At 45.7% G+C, this 24,418-nt stretch overlaps 1 protein-coding gene across 1 annotated transcript; it reads left to right on the top strand.

Annotated features, from left to right (window-relative positions):
* The first annotated feature begins 5,073 nt into the window (after positions 1 to 5,073).
* On the top strand, positions 5,074 to 22,371 carry ddx56 (DEAD (Asp-Glu-Ala-Asp) box helicase 56). Its single transcript, XM_078428730.1, has 14 exons — positions 5,074 to 5,171; positions 6,413 to 6,574; positions 7,531 to 7,685; positions 7,770 to 7,940; positions 9,739 to 9,829; positions 11,368 to 11,609; positions 13,158 to 13,286; positions 15,329 to 15,442; positions 15,893 to 15,987; positions 16,716 to 16,789; positions 17,583 to 17,672; positions 18,091 to 18,196; positions 19,647 to 19,744; positions 21,521 to 22,371. Exons 1-14 carry the CDS (start codon positions 5,115 to 5,117, stop codon positions 21,593 to 21,595), a joined length of 1,659 nt encoding a protein of 552 aa, XP_078284856.1. The 5' UTR covers positions 5,074 to 5,114; the 3' UTR covers positions 21,596 to 22,371.
* The last annotated feature ends 2,047 nt before the right edge of the window (positions 22,372 to 24,418 follow it).

The following is a 24,418-nucleotide window of genomic DNA, read 5'->3' as shown; positions in this document are numbered from 1 at the left end:
ACCAAAGTGCTGCACATCTGATTAGGAAAAAAAAAAAAAAGAAGGTTATAGTGGTCACTTGACATACACAGATCAGGAGGACGGGCCCAACGGGCACACTTGGAGAGTAAGAGTGGGGCTGGGGGAGGAGAGAATGGGGGGTGTGGGGACGGGCCCAACGGGCCCGCTTTGAACGGGCACACTTGTTCTAGTACAATACTAAAACTCAGATCTTGTGTTATATATATATATATGCGCGTAACAGCGGTTTCTCTGATTTCGTCAAAACGGTGAACCGTAGCGCCACGATTTTTGCGCCGCCTTAATCACCACGCGGTTATCTGCTGCAAAATTGTTTTTTATTTAATTCGGTCGCATGTTTTTTAAGTCACAGAGGTTTTAAAGCGCTCCCCCCCCCCCCCCCTAAATTATAGGGGGCGCTGCAGTGCAGATTTAGTTTTCAGCTTGTGGCTTGTGACGGCTACATTTGTTTCGAAAAGTTTCCAGAAAAGGATTTAGTTTTCAGCTTGTGACGGCTACATTGTTTCGAAAAGCTAAATTGTTATTGCAAGTCAAGTCAAGTCAAGTCAAGTCAATTATATTTGTATAGCACATTTAAAAACAACCCATGTTGACCAAAGTGCTGCACATCTGATTAGGAAAAAAAAAAAAAAAGGTTATAGTGGTCACTTGACATACACAGATCAGGAGGACGGGCCCAACGGGCACACTTGGAGAGTAAGAGTGGGGCTGGGGGAGGAGAGAATGGGGGGTGTGGGGACGGGCCCAACGGGCCCGCTTTGAACGGGCACACTTGTTCTAGTATATATATATAGTGTAAGAAAATAACTGCAGATGCTGGTACAAATCGAAGGTATTTATCGAAGGTATTTATTCACAAAATGCTGGAGTAACTCAGCAGGTCGGGCAGCATCTCGGGAGAGAAGGAATGGGTGACGTTTCGGGTCGAGACCCTGAGGCAGTATCTTAAGTGGCTGCTCCTCAGGTTTTGGATGCACTTTCGCCCCACGCTCCTGATCTTAGGTCACCCGGTACAGAGGGGGGGTTCGGGGTTCTCCCTGTCGGTTTACTCCCGGGCCTGGCCAATATGGTCTTTCGCGGGTCCAGTCGAGGGTTCACCCGGTTCGCCCACACCGGAGGCCGATGGGACCCGTGCTGCAGGAGCGTGGAGGGACCTGCGAGCGACCGCCGAGAGCTAGGGGAGTCATGGGAGAGGGAGAAAGGTCATCAGAGAGCGAGGAATATGGTCGGAGAGTGTGGGAACTGACGGAGAATGAGGTGGACCGCCAGGGGGGGGGGGGGTGTCCAAGTACGTGGAGGCCGCCCAGAACGACCTGGGCAAGGGGAAGCCTGCTGACAATAGGTGCAGGAAGAGGCCATTCGGCCCTTCGAGCCAGCACCGCCATTCAATGTGATCATGGCTGATCATTCTCAATCAGTACCCCGTTCCTGCCTTCTCCCCATACCCCCTGACTCCGCTGTCCTTAAGAGCTCTATCTAGCTCTCTCCTGAATACATTCAGAGAATTGGCCTCCACTGCCTTCTGAGGCAGAGAATTCCACAGATTCACAACTCTGACTGAAAAGGTTTTTCCTCATCTCAGTTCTAAATGGCCTACCCCTTATTCTTAAACTGGCCCCTTGTTCTGGATTCCCCCAACATTGGGAACATGTTTCCTGCCTCTAACGTGTCCAACCCCATAATAATCTTATATGTTTCGATAAGATCTCCTCTCATCCTTCTAAATTCCAGTGTATGCAAGCCTAGTCGCTCCAGTCGTCTGCCATGTGAGACGACAAGCAGAAGAGATGACTATTGGGTGAACTTTTGTAACTTTGTTGGCGCCAAGACGCAGTGACACTTGTGTACGGCCTAGGTGAGGTCTTCTGCATGAATTGCTGACGAGCCCACTGGACATCAACATGACCCGTGCCACAAGAGCGAGGGAGGGCCCGCGTGTAACCGGTGAGAGTGAGGGGGCCGTAGGAGAGCGAGGAAGGTCGTAGGAGTGAGGGGGCCGTAGGAGAGCGAAGGCGACTCGTCAGAGAGCGAGTAGTCGTTGGAGAGCAAGGGAGGCTGTCGGAGAGCACGGGATGTCGGCGGAGAGCGAGGGGACCGTCGGACAGCCGAGGAATGTCACTGGGGAGCCGAGGGAGAGTGGGGAGGGCTGTCTGCGAGCGAGGAAGGTCATCGGTGAGACAGGAGCGCTGCGGGAAGGCGAGGGAGAGTGGGGAGCGCCGTTGGAGTCTGAGGGGACCCTCGGAGAGCGAGGATCATCGCCTAAGGAAGGTCGGCGAAGAGCGATGAGGATCGGCGAAGAGCGAGGGGGGCCGCCACGAACGAGAAGGTGTGTCAGAGCGAAGTGGCTGCAGAGAATGAAAGGGTGTACGCGGCGGGGAGGGTGGTGTTGTTGCCACGTAGACGACAGGCAGTAACTAGGGCTGTTCAATAAACCTTTGTAACTTTGGCGCCAAAAACGTGGCGACATGTGTACTGCCTGGGTGAGGTCTGCTCGACGAATTCCCGGCGAGTGGAGCCAAGCCTTCCCTCCCGCAGGCCGGTCTCGCCCACCACGGACATTAATGGGACCCGCACCACGAGAGCAAGGAGGGACCCGCCAGTAAATGCCGAGAACGAAGGGGGACCTGGTGGGGGGAGAGAGACCTGCTGCCGTGTGAGACGGCAAGCGGTAGATAGGACAGTTCGGTGAACTTTTGTAACTTTGTCGGGCGCCAAAACGTGGCCCGGTTCGCCAACTCCGGAGGTGGATGGGACCCGCGCTGCAAGAGCGTGGAGGGACCTGCGAGCGATCACCGAGAGCAAGGAAGGCCGTCAGAGAGCAATAAGGGCCATCAGAGAGCGGTGGAACCGTCGGAGAGCAACACGGGCCATCAGACAGTGGTGGGACCGTCGGAGAGCAATACGGGCCATTAGTGAGGGATGGGACCGTCGGAGAGAGAGAGAGAGAGGAAAGCCGTGGGAGAGCAAGATAGGAAATGGACTGGGTTTACAAGAACGGCAAGTTCTACTGAAGCACTCAGAAAACACAAGGAGAACTGGTTTCCTCGGAGAGCGAGGGAAATCGTCAGAGCGGGTGGAGGCCCGAGGGAGAGCGAGGGGACCGTGGGAGAGCGAGAAAAGATGTTGGGGCGAGGAGCGCCGCCAAGAATGGAGGGCCGCTGCCACGCGAGAGGGCAGGCAGTAGATTGGATTTTTCGGTGAACTTTTGTCGGTGCTTGTGTACTGTCTGCGTGATGTCTTCTGTATTCCCGATGAGCGATAATGCGGAGACAATTAACCACCAAGAAGGACCGTCAGAGGGAGCGAGGAGGGCTGTCGGAGACACAGGGAAGAGCGATGAGGCTGTTGAAAACGAAGGGGAGGGGTGGAGTTGGCTGCTGTCATATGAGAGAGCGGTACCTCGGACTGTTTGGTGAACTATTGTGACTGTCGGCGGCAAAACACGGTGACACTGCATACTGCCTATGGTGCGTCGACCGGACCCTCAAACAAACGCCGGAGAGCGAGGAGACCATGGGAGAACTGTGGGAGAATGAGGAGCGCTGTTGGAGAGCAAGGAGGCGCCGAGAACAAAGGGGGAACCCTTTGGCTGCCACCTGAGACGGCAAGCATTAGATAGGATTGTTGGATGAACCTTTGTAACTTCCCTCACTCAACCCAACAAAGACCCTTCAAAGAGTCACTGAAAAGAGCTGTTTTGTCCTTTTGTTCCATCTGAGTGCTCCGTATTTTGTCTCTTTCTTCGTTCTCAGCATTTAATTGTAAGCTAATGTGGTCTACTGTCTTACAATATACTTAGTGTGATTTTGCCTAATGTATAGTAGGATTGTCACTGAATTGTATGAAAAAAAAAATCACTATACACGTGACAATAAAGTAGTCTTGACTCTTAAGTTTCTAACTTTAAATTGGTCGATAGAAGGACTAAGCTTTGATGGAATGTAGTACTATAAAATGATACAGAAGTACTAGAGTAACTCAGCAGGTCAGGCAGCCTCTCTGGTTCTCCATAGATGCTGCCTGACCTGCTGAGTTACTCCAGCACTTTGTGGCCTGTTGTACATTAACCGATATCTGCAGATAAACACAAAATGCGGGAATAGCTCAGCGGGACAGGCAGCATCTCTGGAGAGAATGAATGGGTGACGTTAGGTCGAGACCCTTCTTCAGGCTGAGTGTCAGCAGAGGGAGACTAGAGATGTGGAAGGGTAGGATGTGAAAATGACAGATCAAAGCAGTCAATGTCAAGGAAATGTGAATTTTGTGAATAAATCAAGGAAATGTAGAATGGTTCATTTTTAGCTGAGGTGAAGGTGATCACAGGCATGCCATCAATAAAATTGAGGAGAGTGAAACTAGTCGGAGAACTAGGGTAAGGGAGTGAGGAGAGAGAGGGAAAGCAAGAGTGACTTGAAGTTTGAGAAATCAATATTCATTCCACTGGGCTGTGAGCTGCCCCCCCCAAAAAAGGTGCTCAATATGCTCATACAACCCAGTGGTATGAATATTGATGTACTAACTGATGTATTTAAGAGAGAGTTAGATATAGCTCTTGGGGCTAACAGAATCAAGGGATATGGGGAGAAAACAAGAACGGGCTACTGATTTTGGATGATCAGCTATGATCATATTGAATTGCGGTGCTGGCACGAGGGTTGATGGCCAACACCTGCACCTATTTCCTCTGTTTCATGTACTCCAGCATTTTGTGTCCATTTTTAGTGTAAACCAGCATCTGCAGGCCCCTTCTTACCAACATCTGCAGTTCTTTGTTTCAACTATTAAATTAAGCTGAATCTGATTTTATTTTTGGGGTACTGAGGATGTATTTTAAACCGAAGATAGACACTAAATGCTGGAGTAGCTCAGCGGGACAGGCTGCATCTCTGGATGGAAGGAATGGGGGACGTTTCGGGTCGAGACCCTTCTGCGGACGGGTGTTGTCCTTTTTCAGACCATGTCCCGCTTCGGCCAATGTCCCGCTTCGGACAATGTCCCTCTTTAGACAATGAGCGTTGCCTTGAGTTGCAGGGACACCTCCCCGCCTCCGCGGGGCGCTGTGGAGCGGGCCCGTGGCGTCACCTAGAGCAAAGATGGCGGCGGAGAGGCTGGGTTTCCACGAGATGGGACTGGAGGAGCGTCTGCTGCAGGTACTGGGCAGGGGCAGGGGCAGGAAGAGAAAGAGACGGGGACAGGGGAGGGTGGACAGAGAGGGGAGAAGGAAGGAAGGGGACGAGTAGAGGGGAGAGACAGGGAGATAGCGATAAGAGGGAGCGAGAGAAGGAGAGAGTAATGTGAAGGAAGGGCAAGGGGAGTGGAGGGTGGGAGAGGGAAGGAAGGGATGGAGGGATGGAAGGGGGGAGGAGAGGGAGGGAAGGGGTGGAGGGATGGAAGGGGGGAGGAGAGGGAGGGTGGAGAGAGGGAAGGAGGAGAGAGGGAAGGAGGAGGGAGGGAAGGAAGGAGGGAGGGGAGAGGGAGGGAAGGGGTGGAGGGATGGAAGGGAGGGAGGAGAGGGAGGGTGGAGAGAGGGAAGGAGGAGAGAGGGAAGGAGGAGGGAGGGAAGGAAGGGGTGGAGGGAAGGAGGGAGAGAGGGCAGGAAGGAAGGGGAGGGAGGGAGGAGAGCGAGGGAAGGAAGGGGGAGGGAGGGAGGGAGGGAAGGAAGGGGTGGAGGGAAGGAGGGAGGAGAGAGAGAGGGGAGGAAGGGGTGGAGGGAAGGAGGGAGAGAGGGAGGGAAGGAAGGGGTGGAAGGATGGAAGGAGAGGGAAGAACGGGGGTGGTGGGATGAAAGCGGGAGGGGAGGGAAGACAGGAGTAGGAGGGTAAATTTTGCCCTTGTAGGGTTGCACCTTATCCCCTGTGAATTTTTGTTTCTTGGACACTCACGTGTGCTGGGAAAATAAACAGTTCTTGGGGGGGGGGGGGGGTAGATCTGAGGTCAGGTTTGTGGGGAAGGGATGGTAAAGAGCCCTGGAGTTTGGGGAAGGGCTGGTAGGAAGGAGGCCTGACTACTTGGAGAAAGAGTGCGAGAGTGTGAGCAGTTCATTAAGTGGATTAAAGTTGGGAGATGGAAAAAATATTGGGGAAGCGGTGGTGGACATTTGGTGAATAGAGGAGGGTGGTGCTGAAAGGTGGGAATTAAAAAGTGTGAGGGTGATGTTGGAGAAGGAATGTTGCAAGATATGAGCCTGTTACCCAGAGATAGTGATGTTGGAAAGGAGTATTTGGATGCCAATGGTGGGTTAGGAAGTAGGATCGAGAGAGATGGTGGTGAAGGGAGATATCTGTGTAGCTGCATTGAAGAGGAAAAGAAAGAAAAAGAGAAAACTGCGAACAGTATGGCCGAATTTTGTGTAACCATGTGTTTTTTCCACCCACAAAATACAAATAATCAGGCAATTGCCAAACTGAACTGGGCCCAGCCTACTCTAATCCAGGAAAAAGCCATTCCTCTGGCACTGGAGGGAAAAGATCTTCTTGCCAGGGCACGAACTGGGTCTGGAAAAACTGCAGCGTATGCCATTCCAATCATTGAGCATCTTCTCAACACAAAAAAGGTAACCTCTTGCATCCGCCCTATTTGCTCATTAAGTAGTCGCCATCCGTGTTAGTTTTAAGGGTCTGATTTTGAGAGTTCATGCAGACTTGTATGTGTGTTTTCTACACTTGGTCCTTTAACGCAGAGGGGTAAATTCCGAACATGTACACGGGCAATGATTGGGATTTTGGAAGCAAGGGAATTGCAGCTGCACAAAATTACTTTATTATGAATTGCACTTTCTCATCCTAGTGGTTGCTGGGTCTCCCCACAGCAGTTACAATAGACAATAGGTGCAGGAGGAGGCCATTCGGCCCTTCGAGCCAGCACCGCCATTCAATGTGATCATGGCTGATCATTCTCAATCAGTACCCCGTTCCTGCCTTCTCCCCATACCCCCTGACTCTGCTATCAGTTGTGCTGTTTACCACAATACTACTCCAACTTTGGACTTTACACTTGATTGCTATGCCTTAGCGTTTAGTTTAGAGTTTGGAGATAAACTACGGAAACACGCCTTTTGGCCAACTGAGACCCACGCTGACCAGCGATACCTGTACACTAGCATTGTCCTACACACTAGGGACAATTTACAATTTTCATCAAAGCCAATTAATCTACAAACCTGTACGCCTCTGCAATGTGGGAGGAAAACGCAACACCAGGGAAAACTCAGACGGTCACAGGGAGAACGTACAAACTCCTTGCAGACAGCACCCTTGGTCAGGATCGAACCCGGGTCTCTGCTGCTGTAAGGCAGCAACTGTGCCACCCAAATATGAATCCAGCATGAATTCTCCACTCTAAGTAGTATGCAATTTTAGTGAAGCGATGCTTAATCTACTTGCTGCCATAAGGAAGTCTCCTAATAACTCAATGTGAAGTGTGTGCAGGAGCCAAGTTTGTAGTTGAACAGAGTGTCAGAGATGCCTGTAGTGGAGCTGGAATTTCTATAACCCCTGTGTCTCTCTTCAGTCCACCTGTGAGCAGGCAGTGCGAGCCCTTGTGTTGGTCCCCACAAAGGAGCTGGGTCAGCAAGTGCAGCAGATGATCCGACAACTCACATCCTGCTGTTCGTGGGATGTTCGAGTAGCTGATGTCTCGGGACAGGCGGATATATCAGCACAGAGGTAGAAAAATAACTAGTGTTTGTCTGAAACTTCTCCTTTTGTACCTTGTGCATGGACCTTCTCAATACTGATTCTCTCCCTCAGGCCCATATTGATGGAGAAGCCTGACATTGTAATAGGCACACCCTCCCGTGTTCTGCTGCACTTGGAGCAACATACCCTGAGTCTCTGTACATCACTGGAAATGCTTGTGATTGATGAGGCAGATCTGGTCTTCTCATTTGGATTTGAAAATGACTTGAAGAACCTTTTGGGGTAAAAAACAAAATTTGTGATTCGTCTTGACTGAATTTCCATCTGCTTTCTGTATTTTGTCTTTCAGTTTAGCTACATCTATGGTGTGAATTACTTTCCCTTAAGAGATTCTTCCATAGATGGTCTTCACGTGGATTATTCAGTATCAATATTATGACTTTCAATTCAATTGAAATTGGATTAGTTTTGTTTGGAGATACAGCGTAGAAACGGGCCCCTCAGTCCACCAAGTCTGTGCCGACCAACAATAGATCTATGTTATCCCACATCCTAAACACCATGGGGAATTTACAGAAACCAATTAACCTACGAACCTGTACGTCTTTGGAATGTGGGAGGAAACCGGAGCACCTGGAATAAACCCACGCGATCACAGGGAGAACGTACAAGCTCCATACAAACAGCACTCTTAGTCAGGATTAAATCAGAGTCCCTGGTGCTGTAAGGGAGCAACTCTACCACTGCATCATTGTGCCGCCCCTAAAGTTTAGTTCAAATTGGTGTTTAATGTTCAGCATGAACCTTGTCGGCCAAAAGGCCTTTCTCTGCTGAATGACCGACTGCATAAATTGACTTTCTGGAGAGACTATATAAGATATCTCAACAATTACTATTGTAGGTCTGATGCAGGTGGAACAATTAGAGGTACTAATTTAAGAGCAGTTCACAAGAAATAATAAATTACATTGTGGATCTTGAGGGGGGAGAAATACCTCCTATGTATTTATATAGTCAGGAGTGTTTAATTGTCATGTGTAACAATAACAGAACAATTAAATTCTTACCTACAACATCATAACAGCCCTGCAAAGACAATACACATGGATAATTTATAATAAGCAAAACAAATCAACAAATTAATATAAAATGCCGTTAATTATTTTACAACTGTTGAGCATTTACTTTGTTCTCCCGTGGTCGGGGCGCTTGAACCTTCCGTTGTCGAGGCAATCTTGGCTCCCGTAACCAGCGGTCGAGCCCTCCGCATCACGGCGATCAAGCTCCCACATCGGGGGGGGGGGGCTCTCAGTTCCCCCGCGCCGAGCGATCAGACCCCGGGTCGGGGCTGGTCATTGGAGCTTCCTGACATCAGCCTCTAACCGAGACTGCGAGCTCCTCGATGTTGAAATCCGCAGGCCGCGGTTGTAGCGTCGATCCCAGGCAAGGGATCGCAGGCTCCGATGGTAAGCGATGAGCTTGCACGCAACAAACTCATTCAAACCAATGATCATGACCAGATAATCTGTATTGGAATAATGTTAAAAAGATTGCCTGGACGCCAGGTTCCCTCTACTGGCACTCTTAAAAATTGTCATGGAATCTTTATGTTCATCTTGCTAACTGAACAGGGCTTCAATAGTGTTGCACTCCCGGTGTGTAAATCTAAATTTTTATGTTCAGTTTTCTGGTGTGTGAACTATCAATCTTTTAATTCGGAGACAAAAATACTCTTTTGAACTCCAGTTAATATATGCTTTTTCTCACATGGTCTACAAGCACCAATAAACATACAACAACGTCACTCTTGAAAGTGTTCTTCCTTTTACCAACCATCCACCTCTGTGTGTAGGAATGCTGATGCCATTTCCCCCAAACATTCTGTAACTGTCTTTACATGTTCACGTTGGCATCAAGATTAGGACTGTGGTCTGATAACTGAACGCTGGATACGGAACCTTTTATTTGTTTTGTGTCGAGCAATTCTTTATTGTCACAGAAGATCTAACATTTGCATACCCAGAGCAATGTCGCAGAGTATGATATGTGTACTTACCAGGTTTATTCTAATCTACTGCAGACATCTCCCAAAGATTTATCAGGCATTCTTGATGTCAGCCACATTTAATGAAGATGTTCAGGCACTGAAAGAGCTAGTGCTTCATAATCCGGTATGAATTCTTCTAAAATGACTTTTTGTAGTGGTGGTGATACTGATGAACCAGGATCTTAAATGCAAATATTATTCCTTTATAGACAATAGGTGCAGGAGTAGGCCATTCGGCCCTTCGAGCCAGCACCGCCATTCAATGTGATCATGGCTGATCATTCTCAATCAGTACCCCGTTCCCTGCCTTCTCCCCATACCCTCTGACACCGCTATCCTTAAGAGCTCTATCTAGCTCTCTCTTGAACGCATTCAGAGAATTGGTCTCCACTGCCTTCTGAGGCAGAGAATTCCACAGATTCACAACTTTCTGACTGAAAAAGTTTTTCCTCATCTCCGTTCTAAATGGCCTACCCCTTATTCTTAAACTGTGGCCCCTGGTTCTGGACTCCCCCAACATTGGGAATTTATGTTTCCTGCCTCTAATGTGTCCAACCCCTTACTAATCTTATATGTTTTGATAAGATCCCTTCTCATCCTTCTAAATTCCAGTGTATACAAGCCTAGTCGCTCCAGTCATGTAATCTATACACTATAAATGGCTTGATTGTCTTTCTGTTGACTGGATAGCATACAAATGTGTAGGAAGGAACTGCAGATGCTGGTTTAAACCAAAGATAGACACAACATGCTGGAGTAACTCAGGCAGCATCTCTGGAGAGAAGGAATGGGTGACGTTTCGGACTTGAAGGAGGGTCTCGATCCAAAACGTCACCCATTCCTTCTCTCCAGAGATGCTGTCTGTCCCGCGGAGTTACTCCAGCTTTATGTGCCTATCTTTGGATAGCATGGAACCTCAGAGCTGACAATAAACTAAACTGAACTACTATGCTAAGATCTGGGCATTCTTTCTAAGTTCAGGAATAAAGCAGTCCTTTTCAAATGAACAATAAAGATGGGATTGGTTCTTTATGAATGGGGGCAGCGTGTTGTAATGGACTGTTTCACCTGGCCTTAAGCCAATTTGATGCTGATCCAAAGGCACAAGAAATTGCAGATGCTGGAATCTTGGAACAAAACAAAAGTGCTGGAGGAATTCAGCAAGTCAGGCGGCATCTATAGAAGGAATGGACAGACGATGTTTCTGCCGAAGAAGGGTCACAACCCAAAACCCAGCATTCCCTCCACGAATGCTGCTTGACCCTCTTGAGTTTCTTCAGCACTTGTGTTGACATGGATTCAGTTGGACTTCCATCTCTACTTGTTTGTGGGGCCTTATGAATGCAGATTGATTTGTGTATCTTTGAGATACTGAGGCTTCCTGAGGTTTTGAAATATCCTTAGATATATCCTTGTGGTGGATATATTGCACAATAGCTTTAGAAATATCCTTCTGATGGATATATTGCACAATAATGGTGATATGGATTCATGGTATATTTAAAAAACGGGGAAACAAATGTTATTTTCTGACTTAGCGGTAACTCCTTACCAATTATGAATATACTAAGAGAATATCAGTTCTGCAGTGTTCCTATATTTGTCTTGCATAGTACTGCATAGCTGTGACATGGTGCTGTACTATAATCTTGTATCCTTTAGGTGATTCTGAAGCTGCAAGAGTCTCGACTTCCGGACAGTTCCCAGTTGACTCAGTACCACATAAACTGTGAGGAGGAGGAGAAGTTCTTGCTGATCTACACGTTATTGAAGCTTTCCCTTGTCCGTGGCAAGACCATTATTTTTGTGAATTCCATCGGCAGATGTTACCGGCTGAAGTTATTCCTGGAGCAATTCAGCATCTTCTCCTGCGTCCTAAATTCAGAGCTACCAGTCCACTCCAGGTGTGGTTTATCTTGGATACATTGACTGCTGCCTTCTCGTTTTTTTCCCATTATGTATCTTTCTTTCTCCTTCGACCTACCTTTCCTTGTTCCTACCTTAAGTTCAACAGGGAAAAAGTCACGTGTATGCACAGTAATACCAATGTATATGTGCAGAATGAAATGAAATTAGCTTTGAATGCATCAATACTTGCATTGTTCCATCGGACTAGAACCTATGTTCTGAGTGACTGGGAGATGCAAATGCCACATGAGGATGATTGAACCGTATAAAATCGATATAGCAGTCATCCATCTCCTCAAGACTCCCCTGCCATTCAGTAAAATCATGGCGATCATTTACCTCAACTTGCTTTCTTGAGCAATCACCATGTTTTCCGATTGTTCCACTATCCAGAAATCTCGCATCTCAGTCTTGAATGCAGTGCCTGAACGCCTAACCCGACAGTCCTCTGTCCACTAGAGGGCGGGGCACTTGGCCTTGCATTTCTCCCGTCTCTCCTCCACAACAGGGCGTGAAAAATAAAGTACTGTACCACAGATGTTGAAATTGCAAAATGACAACACATTTGCTGCCTAACTGATCATCAATCTGAAGAATTTCTGTTTCTTCATAAATGCTGCATGTCCCACTGGGAACCTTCAGCATTTTGACTTTTATTCCATTATCAGAGATCCCAGCACCGTGCCAGCTGTAGATCTGGCTAGAGCAGCAGTGGGAAGCTTGTGAAGAACCACAAGGCTCATGGCCATCTGTTTTCTCCAGTTTGTCTGGGTATTCAACAGGACCATGGGTGATCTGCATCTCCATCTCCATCATTTACCCGTACTCCCATATCATTTGATTCTTCTAACTAATATCCAGTGATCTATTAATCTATTTTGAACACAACCATTGACCGAGCCTCCATTGCCATGCAGAGTTCCAAAGATTCACCGAATCCTGAGAGAACGAACAGGTTCTTGTTTCGGTCCCAAATGGCCCAACCCTCACATTGAGACAGTGACACCTGGGTTGAAACTTCTTTTGAATCCTTTACCTTTTTGCTGTTCCCAGCCTAGCGCAGGACTGAGGGATTGCAGTCAGCTCTTTTAGATTTAGATTTCGATTTTAGATTTCGAGATACAGCGCGGAAACAGGCCCTTCGGCCCACCGAGTCCGCCCCGCCCAGCGATCCCCGCACATTAACACTATCCAACACACACTAGGGACAATTTTTACAATTTACCCAGTCAATTAACCTACATACCTGTACGTCTTTGGAGTGTGGGAGGAAACCGAAGATCTCGGAGAAAACCCACACAGGTCACGGGGAGAACATACAAACTCCGTACAAACTCCGTACAGACGGCGCCTGTAGTCAGGATCAAACCTGAGTCTCAGGCGCTGCATTCGCTGTAAGGCAGCAACTCTACCGCTGCGCCACCGTGCCGGCCTTGTTTTATTAAGAGACTGATGTCTGGAACCCTTGACAGTCTATGGTGTGGGTTGGGAGGGTGGTGGGAGAAGCTGCGTTGTCAAGGAGCCTTATCAATTTACCTCCTCAGGTGTCATATCATCGGTCAATTCAATCGTGGTATTTACGACTACATCATTGCAGCAGATGAGCACGATCTTACAGATGCTGCCAGCACAGATGTGGTAAAGAAGGAGAAAAAACACGGCAAAGGAGCAAAGTAAGCATTATTAAAAATTGAGTCTCACAGTGCAAAAACGGGCCCATTGACTCCACGCCGTCCATCAAGTATTTGTTTACACCAGTACAACACTAAACCCCTCTTATGTAATAGTTAAAGATCTGATACGTTTCTGAAGCGTTGCATCCGATCAAAGTAGTCCACAGGCCAGGTGGGCAGAAAAGTGTATAATTCAATCATGTGAAATGTGAGGTAACACATTTGACGAGGAGAGTGAAGACCAAAGAATGTACTGTAAATGGTGGGGGGGATTAAGACGTAGAGGGAGATCGTGGGATGCATACTTGTGAGGAGGGTATACAATACAATACAATATATCTTTATTGTCATTGTACAGGGGTACAACGAGATTGGGAATGCGCCTTCCATACGATGCAATAAATTAATTAGCTAATCAGTATAAATTTATACAACCCAGTGAAACAAATTAGAACAGTTTTAAAACAGTATAAAGTTCATGTAGGTCTGCCGGTTCACTGTGCGATGTGACCATCCGGCTCAGCAGGACTGGTTCATAGCAGCTATGGCCTTGGGGATGAAGCTGTTCCTGAGTCTGGAGGTGCGGGCGTAGAAGGCCTTGTAGCGTCTGCCCGATGGTAGAATTTCGAACAGACTATTGCAGGGGTGTGAGGAGTCTTTGTGAATGCTGGTGGCTTTTCTGAGGCATCGTGTGTTGTAGCTGTCCTCCAAGGCTAGTAGCTGTGTTCCGATTGTCTTCTGAGCTCTATGGACTACCCGCTGAAGAGCTCTCCTCTGCCTCCGTGCAGCTGAGGTACCACACAGGGATGCCATGCCTTAGAATGCTCTCTATGGTGCAGCGGTAGAAGGTCGTCAGCAGCTGTTGGGGCAGACCAGACTTTTTTAGTGTTCTCAGAGAGAACAGTCGTTGCTGCGCCTTCTTGACCAGCGCAGCGGTGTTAGTGGACCATGTGAGATCCTCCGAAATGTGAGTACCCAGAAACTTGAAGCTGGACTCTCTCTCCACATTGTCCCCATTGATAAAGATCGGAGCGTATTCCCCGTTGTGTGGTTAATCAGGTTATGAAGTATCTGAGATATGTGGCATAATTGGCTGATGTTAATAATAGGGAAGTCATGCTGACCGTATATCAGGTCACAGGATGAGTGCCGTGTGCAGGTCTGCTCAGCAGAGGGAGGGCGTGAGGTGCTGAGGTGGCATTTTATGCATGGTGGTCATGGACCACAAAACATAATCCCAGTTACTTGCTTTGAGCTGTATACCGAACATCCTTATTACATTTTGTTTAATATAGTTTTCCAGTTTTTTGGATGTTTAACTTTTCTTCAAGGTAGAGCTTGCTAATCTCGGGTGACCCTATGTGGTGTATCTTGATTGAATGTACCTCTTACCATTAAACCTGATAATTGCAACTGCCAAGATTAAAAATCTTTTCCTTTATCTCCATGTTTTGGCAAGGACAAACTTTTTTACCCAGTTCTGGGTGGTGGAAGCAGAAATCCTGGTTGCACTGAATGAGCACTTGATCTGTGCTGACCTGCTGTGCCATGGGTGGGAAATGGGATTGGTTAAAGTAGCACATTTCCATTCAGCAAAGCACCATTTATTTCCAAGATGTTATGAATAGATTGCCTGAAATTGTCTTTGTAAACATTAGATTTTCTTTTGTGATTCCAAATTTCAGTACGTTTGACACTAGATTTTTCTCCATCAGCACTCGAGGTTGGTGTGCACTTGGAGCTACGTTAGGTTGAACATCTTTAGAACATAATTCTTAGAACTGGATCTGGATCTGGATTGGTGTTAGTTCCTGGACTTTTGATTCATGTTTCCCATGTATTATCTGACTAATTCTTCCCTTACCTAGAACAATGCCAAGGTGTTGTGCATTGAACTTGAAGGATTGGACTGTATGGCTCACCATCGTTAATTATGAATATCTGTTCGGTCTGACTGGAGACAGTGCTTGGTTTAATGCATCTCTTTAGATAGGACATTCTCTCGTGTTCATAATTACCAGATAATCTTTTCTCCCATTCAGAGTGAAGGATTACGAATATGGCGTCGCCCGTGGCATAGACTTTCAGAACGTGTCAAATGTAATTAACTTTGACTTCCCACTCACGGTGGACTCATACATACATCGCGTTGGAAGGCAAGTCATTATGTATGTTGTGTCTCTTCCTATTTTCCCCCCTCCTGGTGTCTGCTCTCTTCCCATCTGTAGCCTTGCGATTGTCTGCCAGTGTTTGTGTAAGAAAATAACTGCAGATGCTGGTACAAATCGAAGGTATTTATTCACAAAATGCTGGAGTAACTTAGCAGGTCAGGCAGCATCTCAGGAGAGGAATGGGTGATATTTCGGGTCGAGACCCTTCAGACTGAAGAAGCAAAACTGAAGACTGCTCGTGTTGCCTGACCTGCTGAGTTACTCCAGCATTTTGTGAATAAATACCTTCAGTCTGCCAGTGTTTGTTCGCTTGCTCAGATGCAATGCGATGGTCACTGAAATGGGATACTGGGGTGATTTTCACCATTAAAATTGTATATATTTAAAATGAATGCTTTGGTTGATAATGGAATCAAATTCCATTTACTCCCACAGGACTGCTCGTGTGGATAACCAGGGTACGGCACTGACGTTTGTGTCACTCATGGAACTGCCACTGCTCCATCAAGTGGAAGAAGCACTAACTGGAGGTTCATACAAGTAACATTTAGCCTTCCTGGTCTAAGTTATTGCCTAAAATACTTTGTTGGGTTGGGGTGTGGCTTAGTTGGAGCAGAGCAACGTGTGTGCACATGGCTGGAATTTCCCACGCAGAGCTTTGTTGCTCATCACATTGACGTACAGATGGAAGGGATGATCAGAAACTAATTCCCTCACGAGATACACTATCTTCATACAACTAGTATCTCAACTTAAGAACCCGTTTGTATCTTAATTGTAATTCAGTTTCATTTGTTAAGATAAATAACCATGAATTAAAAGTACATGCCCAAATTCATAACTGAATTGGTTTTTCACAATTTACCCTGAATGGTAACCAATAATCAAATCTAATTAGTTATTGTTACCATTTAAAAAAGCAGATTTGAAAGCAAATACAAAGTAAAGATCTAAAGAAGATAGGCTACTTAAGCTGTGTTTGTTTCCTGTGGTTTAAGTGTTATGAAATCTATCTACCCGGACGTTAATTGAAGGGAACGTGACAAGATTTTCCTGCTTAGATTAGACGGTTTTCTACACTTCTGCCTTGACGGCAACAAAAACCCAAAGCATCATGATGCAAAGAGTTACACCTCAATGTCACTATTGTTGCTGCCCCTGAACAATCTCTGGTCTTACATGAAGGAAAAAGCTTCTTAATCTGATCATTAAGCAATGTTCACTCGTAGATTCAATACTTATTCTTTCGTATCAACAGAGAACATGGACTGTGCTTTGAAACCCTACCGGTTCCACATCGAAGAGATTGAGGGTTTCCGCTACAGATGTAAGGTATGACGATCACAGAGTGTGTAACCTGCTGATTTCTGTCGTACATTTTTTTTACTGGCCTGTCTTCATGAGATCTCCGTGCTGAATATAAATGTGTTGTATAAATGTGAAGTCAGAGATGTCCCCTTATGAATAAAGTGTGGTGGCCATTGCTGTGCATCTGAGGAATGAACATTCTTAGGGGCAAGTAGGAAATACTGTCTATCCCTGTCACACAGTTGCTAATTGAAGATCCGTACCGTAAGAAATTATTGTATTAATACTGTTAAGAAATTATTGTATTGATGAAACCAGTACTTCCATTCACTTTGTTCAGATTGGTTCAACAAAGGTCCTGAGGTGTGGTTGAGGGGCGGGGATCAGCAGCCAGCACACTCCTCTCTGAATCAGAAGTTTTAAGTCCCAATCTAAAGTCTTGAGCACTAAAATCTAGGCTGACATTTTATTGTGTGACTGAGGGAACAGTGAGATTTAGAAAATGACATTTTTGTCTGCCACATTAATTTGAGGCCTCATCTCCCCTCAGACATGAGAGATCCCGTGACGTTGTTACTAGGAATGTTTTTGATGTCCAACAGCCAGCTTCTCTTTCCAACAAAAATACATTTTTATATTGCTAATTGTTGAGCTAATCTGTGTTTGTTTGCAGCCATGTTTTCTACACTACAATGATTAGTTCATTTAAAAAATATTGCCTTGTCTGGAAATGCATTAGATGTCCCGGGGTTGGAAATGCTTCAGATGTCCTGGGGTGGGTGTGTGTTCTTGTTTAAAGATTTTCATCTCTTTCTAGGATGCCATGCGTTCAGTTACAAAGCAGGCGATTAAGGAAGCTCGGCTCAAAGAAATCAAACAGGAGCTTCTCAACTCTGAGAAATTGAAGGTGAGAAACAGTGGGTTCTCCATCCTCTGCTACGATGTTAGCAAACCAGTAGTCAGTGGAATCTTGATCCTCTTGTTTGTGTTAGGAAAGAAAATTGCAGATGCTGGTTTAAATCGAATGTAGACACAAAATGCTGGAGTAACTCAGCGGGTCAGGCAGCATCTCGGGAGAGAAGGAATGAGTGACGTCACCCATTCCTCTCTCCCGAGATGCGGCCTGACCCACTGAGTTACTCCAGCATTTTGTGTCTACATTCTGCTAGTGTTAGTCAACCAGTGAGATCCTCTGTTGCATTGTTCGTGAACTGGCATCAGATTTCTGAGATGAGACAAATAGACTTGAGGAAAATATTTTTGTAGAGAATTAAAGTATGGTATAAAATATGGCATTTTTTCACTGACCTTGTATTCTTTTATAGACATACTTTGAGGATAATCCCAGAGACTTTCAGTTGTTGAGACACGATAAACCTCTGCACCCCGCTATTGTGAAGCCACATATGAAGAATGTACCAGATTACCTGAGTGAGTCAATAGTCCAATGATACTGTTCTTTAAAGGGACCAATTTATTCTTTCTCATAGAGAAGACAAACTTAGCATGAATTGTAACTGAAAGGCAAAAAGCGCGTGGGAACTTAAACAAAGCGCTACTGGCCATAGCGCTATGGGACACAGACTGTTCGGGCAAAATTCTCGTATTACAACATCAGTTGTCTTTGTTTCTTGAAAATGTTAGCTATCCCACACATTATATACTAGTCTTAATCCCACTAATCCAGAAAACTTTGCAAGATGTCACTTTGCAATTATATACTGCGTCTGTAGTTTAGTTTCGAGATACAGTGTTGGAAACAGGCCCTTCGGCTCACCGGGTCCACACCGACCAGCGATCCCCATACACCAACACTATCCTATACACATTGGGGACAATTTACAATTTTACCAAGCCAATTAACCTACATACGTCTTTGGAGTATGGGAGGAACCTGGAGAACCTATGCAGGTGACGGTGAGAATGTACAAACTGTGTACAGATAGGCACCCCTAGTCAAGATCGAACCTGGGTCTTTGGCTCTGCAACAAAGAAGACAATGCTGTCCAGTTTACTCTATTTTATCAGATTCTTTCATTAAATGAAGAAATTAATGATTTTCTTTATTTCATTAAGAATGATATGTTAAAGAATGGATAGGTAAAAGAACAGAAAATGCTAGAAATTGCTGATAGGTTAGATTTCACCAGTGGAAACGGCCTAATGAATGGTCTCAGATAGGGGAGATGTGGAGAGGGTGATTCGTGTTGCTGGGGAATCTAGGATAGAGGTCACTTAAAAATAGGAGTTTGCCCATTTAGTGATGAGAAAATAGTTTTCTCTTGAGGGTCATGAGTCTTTGGAACTCTTCCTCCAATGATTGTGGGAGCAGGGTCATTTTAAGGCAGAGCTTGAGAGAAACGTTATAAATTAAGGGAATGAGCAGTATTTTAGTTTATTGTCACGTATACTGAGGTACAGTTAAAAAGCTTTTTGTTGCATGAAATGCTGGCCTTGGGTAGAGGGGGATGTAGAGTTGAGGTTACAGTCATGTTAGCCATTAAGTTAAATGATGAAGTGGGTTTATGAGGCCTGTTTCTACCTTGTGTGCATGGGATAAAGGTCAGCCTGGACACTAGCACGCCCTGCTGTCTGAGGACATCAGTCTCATGTCCACCTGAGAGCAGTCAGTGCTTTGGTTTAAGGTCTTATTTGAAAGGCAGTCATTATATAGCACTCCCTCGTCTACTTAATGCTGGCTCGAATTGCATGGTCAAATCACTGGAAATCTATGTCTTGATTTTCTAGCTTGTAACCACCATCATTATTTGGTAACTGCTTCTGCTGGTCTCTTAGTATGATGAACTAGAAAATATTAAAACTGATTATCTGATTTCAGTAGTTGAAACAGTTATTGATCAGTTTGTTTTAATACTGCTAGTCCCGCAAACTCTGAGAAGAATCGTGAATCCCTTCATCGGCAAGAGGAAGAGATGGAGAGGAAAGGACTTGCAAAGCAGCACACAGAACAGAAGCAAGGTGAGATGATTCAGAGGGACATTTGAGACATTTCTAAGTGATTTTACTCGGAAGCTCGTTCTATTCTCCCTCAAGCCAGCTGTCCTAAATGAACACATTTACTAATAATTGTACTTACTAGGTGAAGACTTCTTGCATTCCTCATCACTGCCGTAACAGTTTTTGACAGTACTCCAGTTTCCTACTTTTTCTAAATTGTGGCCTTTGATATTGAGGCGTGCTGGGTTTAGTTCAGTTGGTTTATGAATGTGTGTGACATCGCTGTCCATAGATCCTGTTAATGTCTGGACATTGTTACATATTCTTGGTGCAGATGGTGAAGAAGGTGTGGAGAGCAAGGTTCATGATCCAAAGCAAAATATCGAAGATGGGGAAACCAATGTTAATGACAGTCTTGTTGAGGTCCAAAGCAGAATCAGGAGGGAGCAGGCTAACACCCAGCACTTTTATGTTGTAAAAAAAAAACTAGGTCTGTATTCCCATGATGATTTTAATAAGGCAATTTTGTATAAAATTGGATTGTGAAGATTATGTGACTAGAATACTTAGGGCCTTGAAAGGTTATTGTAGCACATATGGGTTTGGTTTACTTGTGTTTCTGGATAAGTTGAACAGGGATGATGAGTACGTCAGAGACCGGAGCAGAGGAGGTTGCATGACTCGTTGAACCTACTTTACGATGAAATAATATCACAGTAGAACTATGACATTAACTCTTGTCCCGGTTGTTTTGATATTAATTTTCAAGTAAAGCATTAATACATTTAGAGTCATCCATTTTTGACCAATAATTAATTAGTCACAAATGGTTATAGATAGTATTCCCACTATTAGCAGTTGTTGCCTTTGTAGAATCCTTTTTTACTCATTCGATGTTTGTCATGCCAACAATAAGCAAAAAACATAACTGGCCCACCCAAATAAATACAGGTCATCTAATGTGTAGGAAAGAACTGCAGTTGCTGGTTTAAATCGCAAGTGGACACAAAATGCTGGAGTAACGCAGCAGGTCAGGCAGCATCTCTGAAGAGAAGGAATGGGTAATGTTTTGGGTTTGAAGAAGAGTCTCGACCCGAAACGTCACCCATTCCTTCGTTCCAGAGATGTTGCCTGACCTGCTGAGTTAATCCAGCATTTTGTGTCTACCAGGTGATCCAATAGCAGGTCAGAGGCTGTGGATCTTGTACTGTGATTGGCTGCCTGACTTCTAAAAGCCTTTCTATAAGGCACGAGTCAGGGGATATGGGATACCACCCACTTGCTTGTATAAAGGCGAACCAGGACTCCAACTCTGATTGATGAAGGCCGATGTATGGAAAGCCTTATTACCATATATCTAACTGCGATGTTACTTTTATGTACCTGCACTCTTAGATCCCACTGCTCTACAACACTCCCCAAAGATCTTGTACTTTGTTTTAAAACCCCATCAACCATTCCTCAGCCCACCACCCAACTGATGAAGATCCTGATGCAATTTTTGGCAAACTTACAATACGTTCTCATGCAAATCATTGATAGAGATGACAAATAGCAATCGGCCTAGCACCAAACCCTGAGCCACACCACTAGTCACAGGCCTCCAATCTGAAAAACAATCTTCTACCATCACCTCTGCTTCCTTCCATGAAATCTGCAAATCATGTAAATGCAAATGTTGATGAATGTTACAGGCATTGTTGATAACAAATGTTGATAAATGTGATCTTATGCTACTGTAACTACAAATGTAAATTGGTGCTCTGGGGAGTATAAAGCTTGTGTTTTTCTTTTTAGGCTTACAAGAAACAGAATCCATTGAAGCATTTTACACACACAAAGAAAAGAAAGACAAGAGGCGCCAAGAAATGAAGAGGCTACAAAAGCTGAAAGAAAGGATTTGACTATATAGCATCGGCCTGTTTTATCTCCATGACCTGAAATCAGCCTGAGCTCCTGCTTCACTTGGAGGAGTCAAAAATGGTTGTGCTTTATTTTGGTGTATGACATCACCGAGGACAAAGGCACTGGCTGAAAATATTCTCCGTTTCCATGGGAGAGGACACTTAAGATGTATTGAATTTTCATGTTATTTGGTCTCAATTTGCACATTCAAGAAATGCTTGCTATTGATGCGGCAACGCCATGCCCCATTCACTTAATTCCCTTGATGCTGATTTTCCCACTCAACCCGGCTGGTTTAGTTAAACTGTAACCAAAGAATCAGAAATTGGGTAACTTAGAGGTGAGAAAGGTTGAATCCATGAGAAGTTCTTGGACTGAATTGCTTCCAGGCCAGGGGGAGCAGAGATTTCCAACAAGGCCACAGGCTACTCATGGAACGGACCCCCCCCCCATCACAATATCAATGTGTAGTGGTGGTCTCCATAGTCTATGTTGATGGAAGACCCATCATCTTTCTCACATGCATATGCGTCCATGCCCCCACACACATACACATTCACACAAAGTTTCTTACAGGGACATACCATCAAATCTTTCAGGATTTCCCACCCTCGCATCAAATAGGTATTGCACAAACCTTGCCTCTAGCAAAATGAACAAATCGATCATTGGATGAATAATGCAAAATACATGTTTATAAGATAAACTTTAATGATGATACTATATTATACAATAAATCTATCCTTGGAAATTGTTTATTGTGACTATCTTTAGCTTACAGAGTTCATTTTACTTCCAGACCACTCCAATGTAACAAAAGGCAGGAGTTTGACCTTGCCATTCACGAATAACACAAAAAGTTTACGTGCGTAAAGTGATTGATACTGAAGTGGTGCAGAATGAGGTAAACCCGATGGGAGGTTTTTCAGGCCCTCCAGCCTGTTGTGCAAGAACGGGAGAGCTTCAAGGAATAGAATGCCATTTTGCTGTTCCGATATAAATAGTCTAAGACTAGAGGGTAAAGGTTTAAAGTGTTATAAAAGTGCGGGTGGGGACACCAGTCAAGAGTGTAGACACGAAAAGCTTGAGTAACTCAGCGGATCAGGCAGAATCTCGAGAGGGAAGGAATGGGTGACATTTTGGGTTGAGACCCTTCAGACTAGTCAGGAGAAAGGGAAAAGAGATATAGAATGATGAAACAAAGATGTGCAAAAAAAGTAACAATGATAAGGGAAACAGGCCATTAGCTGTTTATTGGGTGAAAATGAGAAGCTGGTGCGACTCTCCTCTCCCCCTCCGATGGGACTCTCTCCCTCCGATGGAGAGAGGAAATGCCGGGATTACTTGAAGTTAGAGAAATCAATATTCATAACACTGGGCTGTAAGTTGCCCAAGCGCAATATCAAGGTCATAAGTGAAAGGAGTAGAATTATGCCATTCGGCCCATCAAGTCAACTCCGTCATTCAATCATGGCTGATCTATCTTCCTCTTCATCCCATATGAGATGCTGTTCCTCCAATTTGCATTTGGCCTCACTTGACTGGAGGAGACCTCGGACAGAAAGGTCAGTGTGGGAATTGGAAAGAGAATTCTCAACCCAAAATGTATGTCACTCATTCCTTCTCACCTGCCTGTCCCGCTGAGTTACTCCAGCTTTTTGTGTCTACCTTCAGTTTAAACCAGCATCTACAGTTCCTTCTTACACATAGTGTTTAGCAACCGGGAGATCAGGTAGTTAGTCAGTGTGCAAGAAGTTAACTGCAGATGCTGGTTTAAACTGCAGATGGACCTAAAAAGCTGGAGTAACTCAGCGGGACAGCCATTTTGGAAGAGAAGGAATAGGTGACTATTTGGGTTGAGACCCTTCTTCAGACTAGTTTGGGATCAGTCTACTCATTCCTTCTCTACCACAGGGTAGATGCAGGAAAAATGCTCCTGATGTTGGGAGAGTCCAGAACCACGGGTCACAGTTTAAAAATAAGGGGTAGGCCATTTAGGACTGAGATATGGAAAAAACCTTTTCACCCAGAAAGTTGTGGATCTGTGGAATTCTCTGCCACGGAAGGCAGTGGAGGTCAATTCACTGGATGATTTTCAAGAGAGAGTTAGATTTAGCTCTTAGGGCTAAAGGAATATGGGGAAAAAGCAGGAACGGAGTACTGATTTTGGATGATCGCCCCGATGCAGAGGGCTCGACCGCTGGCACGGGAGCCAAGATCGTCCCGTCAATGGATGGCTCGAGGCCCCTGACCGTGGGTGAACAAAGAAGGGAAGAGATTGAACTTTTTGTTTGCCTTCCATCACAGTGAGGAATGCGGAGACGTCATTGTGGTGGATGTTTATGTTAAAATGTATTTTGTGTGTTTTGTTGCTCTTTACTGTTATAACTGTGTGGCAAATCAAATTCCTGGTATGTTGCAAAACATACTTGGCTAATAAAGTATGATTATGATGAATGGCGGTGCAGGCTGGAAGGGCCGAATGGCCTACTCTTGCACCGATTGTCTATGTTTAGTCAATTGCTGGAGGTGGAGGTGGAGGCGGGCACGGGGAGGCGCTAATCAGCGGGCGGGCGCGCGCACGGGGAGGCGCCAGTCGGAGCGGGCGCGCGGGGAGGCGCCAGTCAGAGCGGGCGGACGCGCGCGCGCACGGGGAGGCGCCTGTCGGAGTGTGCGGGCGCGCGCACGGGGAGGCGTCAGTCGGGGCGGGCGGGCGGCCGCATTCAAACCGAACCCACGTGACGCGGCCACCAACTGCCGCCTCCCCCTCCCCGCCATTGGAGCGAGCGG

Source organism: Rhinoraja longicauda, chromosome 36 (assembly GCF_053455715.1).
Source record: "Rhinoraja longicauda isolate Sanriku21f chromosome 36, sRhiLon1.1, whole genome shotgun sequence".
In the NCBI taxonomy this organism is placed as follows: Eukaryota; Metazoa; Chordata; class Chondrichthyes; order Rajiformes; family Arhynchobatidae; genus Rhinoraja; species Rhinoraja longicauda.
Note: the sequence above shows the minus strand (reverse complement) of the source record. Positions and strands in the feature narration are given on the sequence as shown.

Bases quoted from the DNA above. Each gene is read 5' to 3' on its own strand.
- ddx56 (XM_078428730.1), top strand. From the start codon at position 5,115: ATGGCGGCGGAGAGGCTGGGTTTCCACGAGATGGGACTGGAGGAGCGT. The intron at 7,941-9,738 runs GTAAAAAACAAA...AATCTACTGCAG, and splicing joins GACTTGAAGAACCTTTTGGG to ACATCTCCCAAAGATTTATC. The intron at 17,673-18,090 runs GTGAGAAACAGT...ATTCTTTTATAG, and splicing joins TCAACTCTGAGAAATTGAAG to ACATACTTTGAGGATAATCC.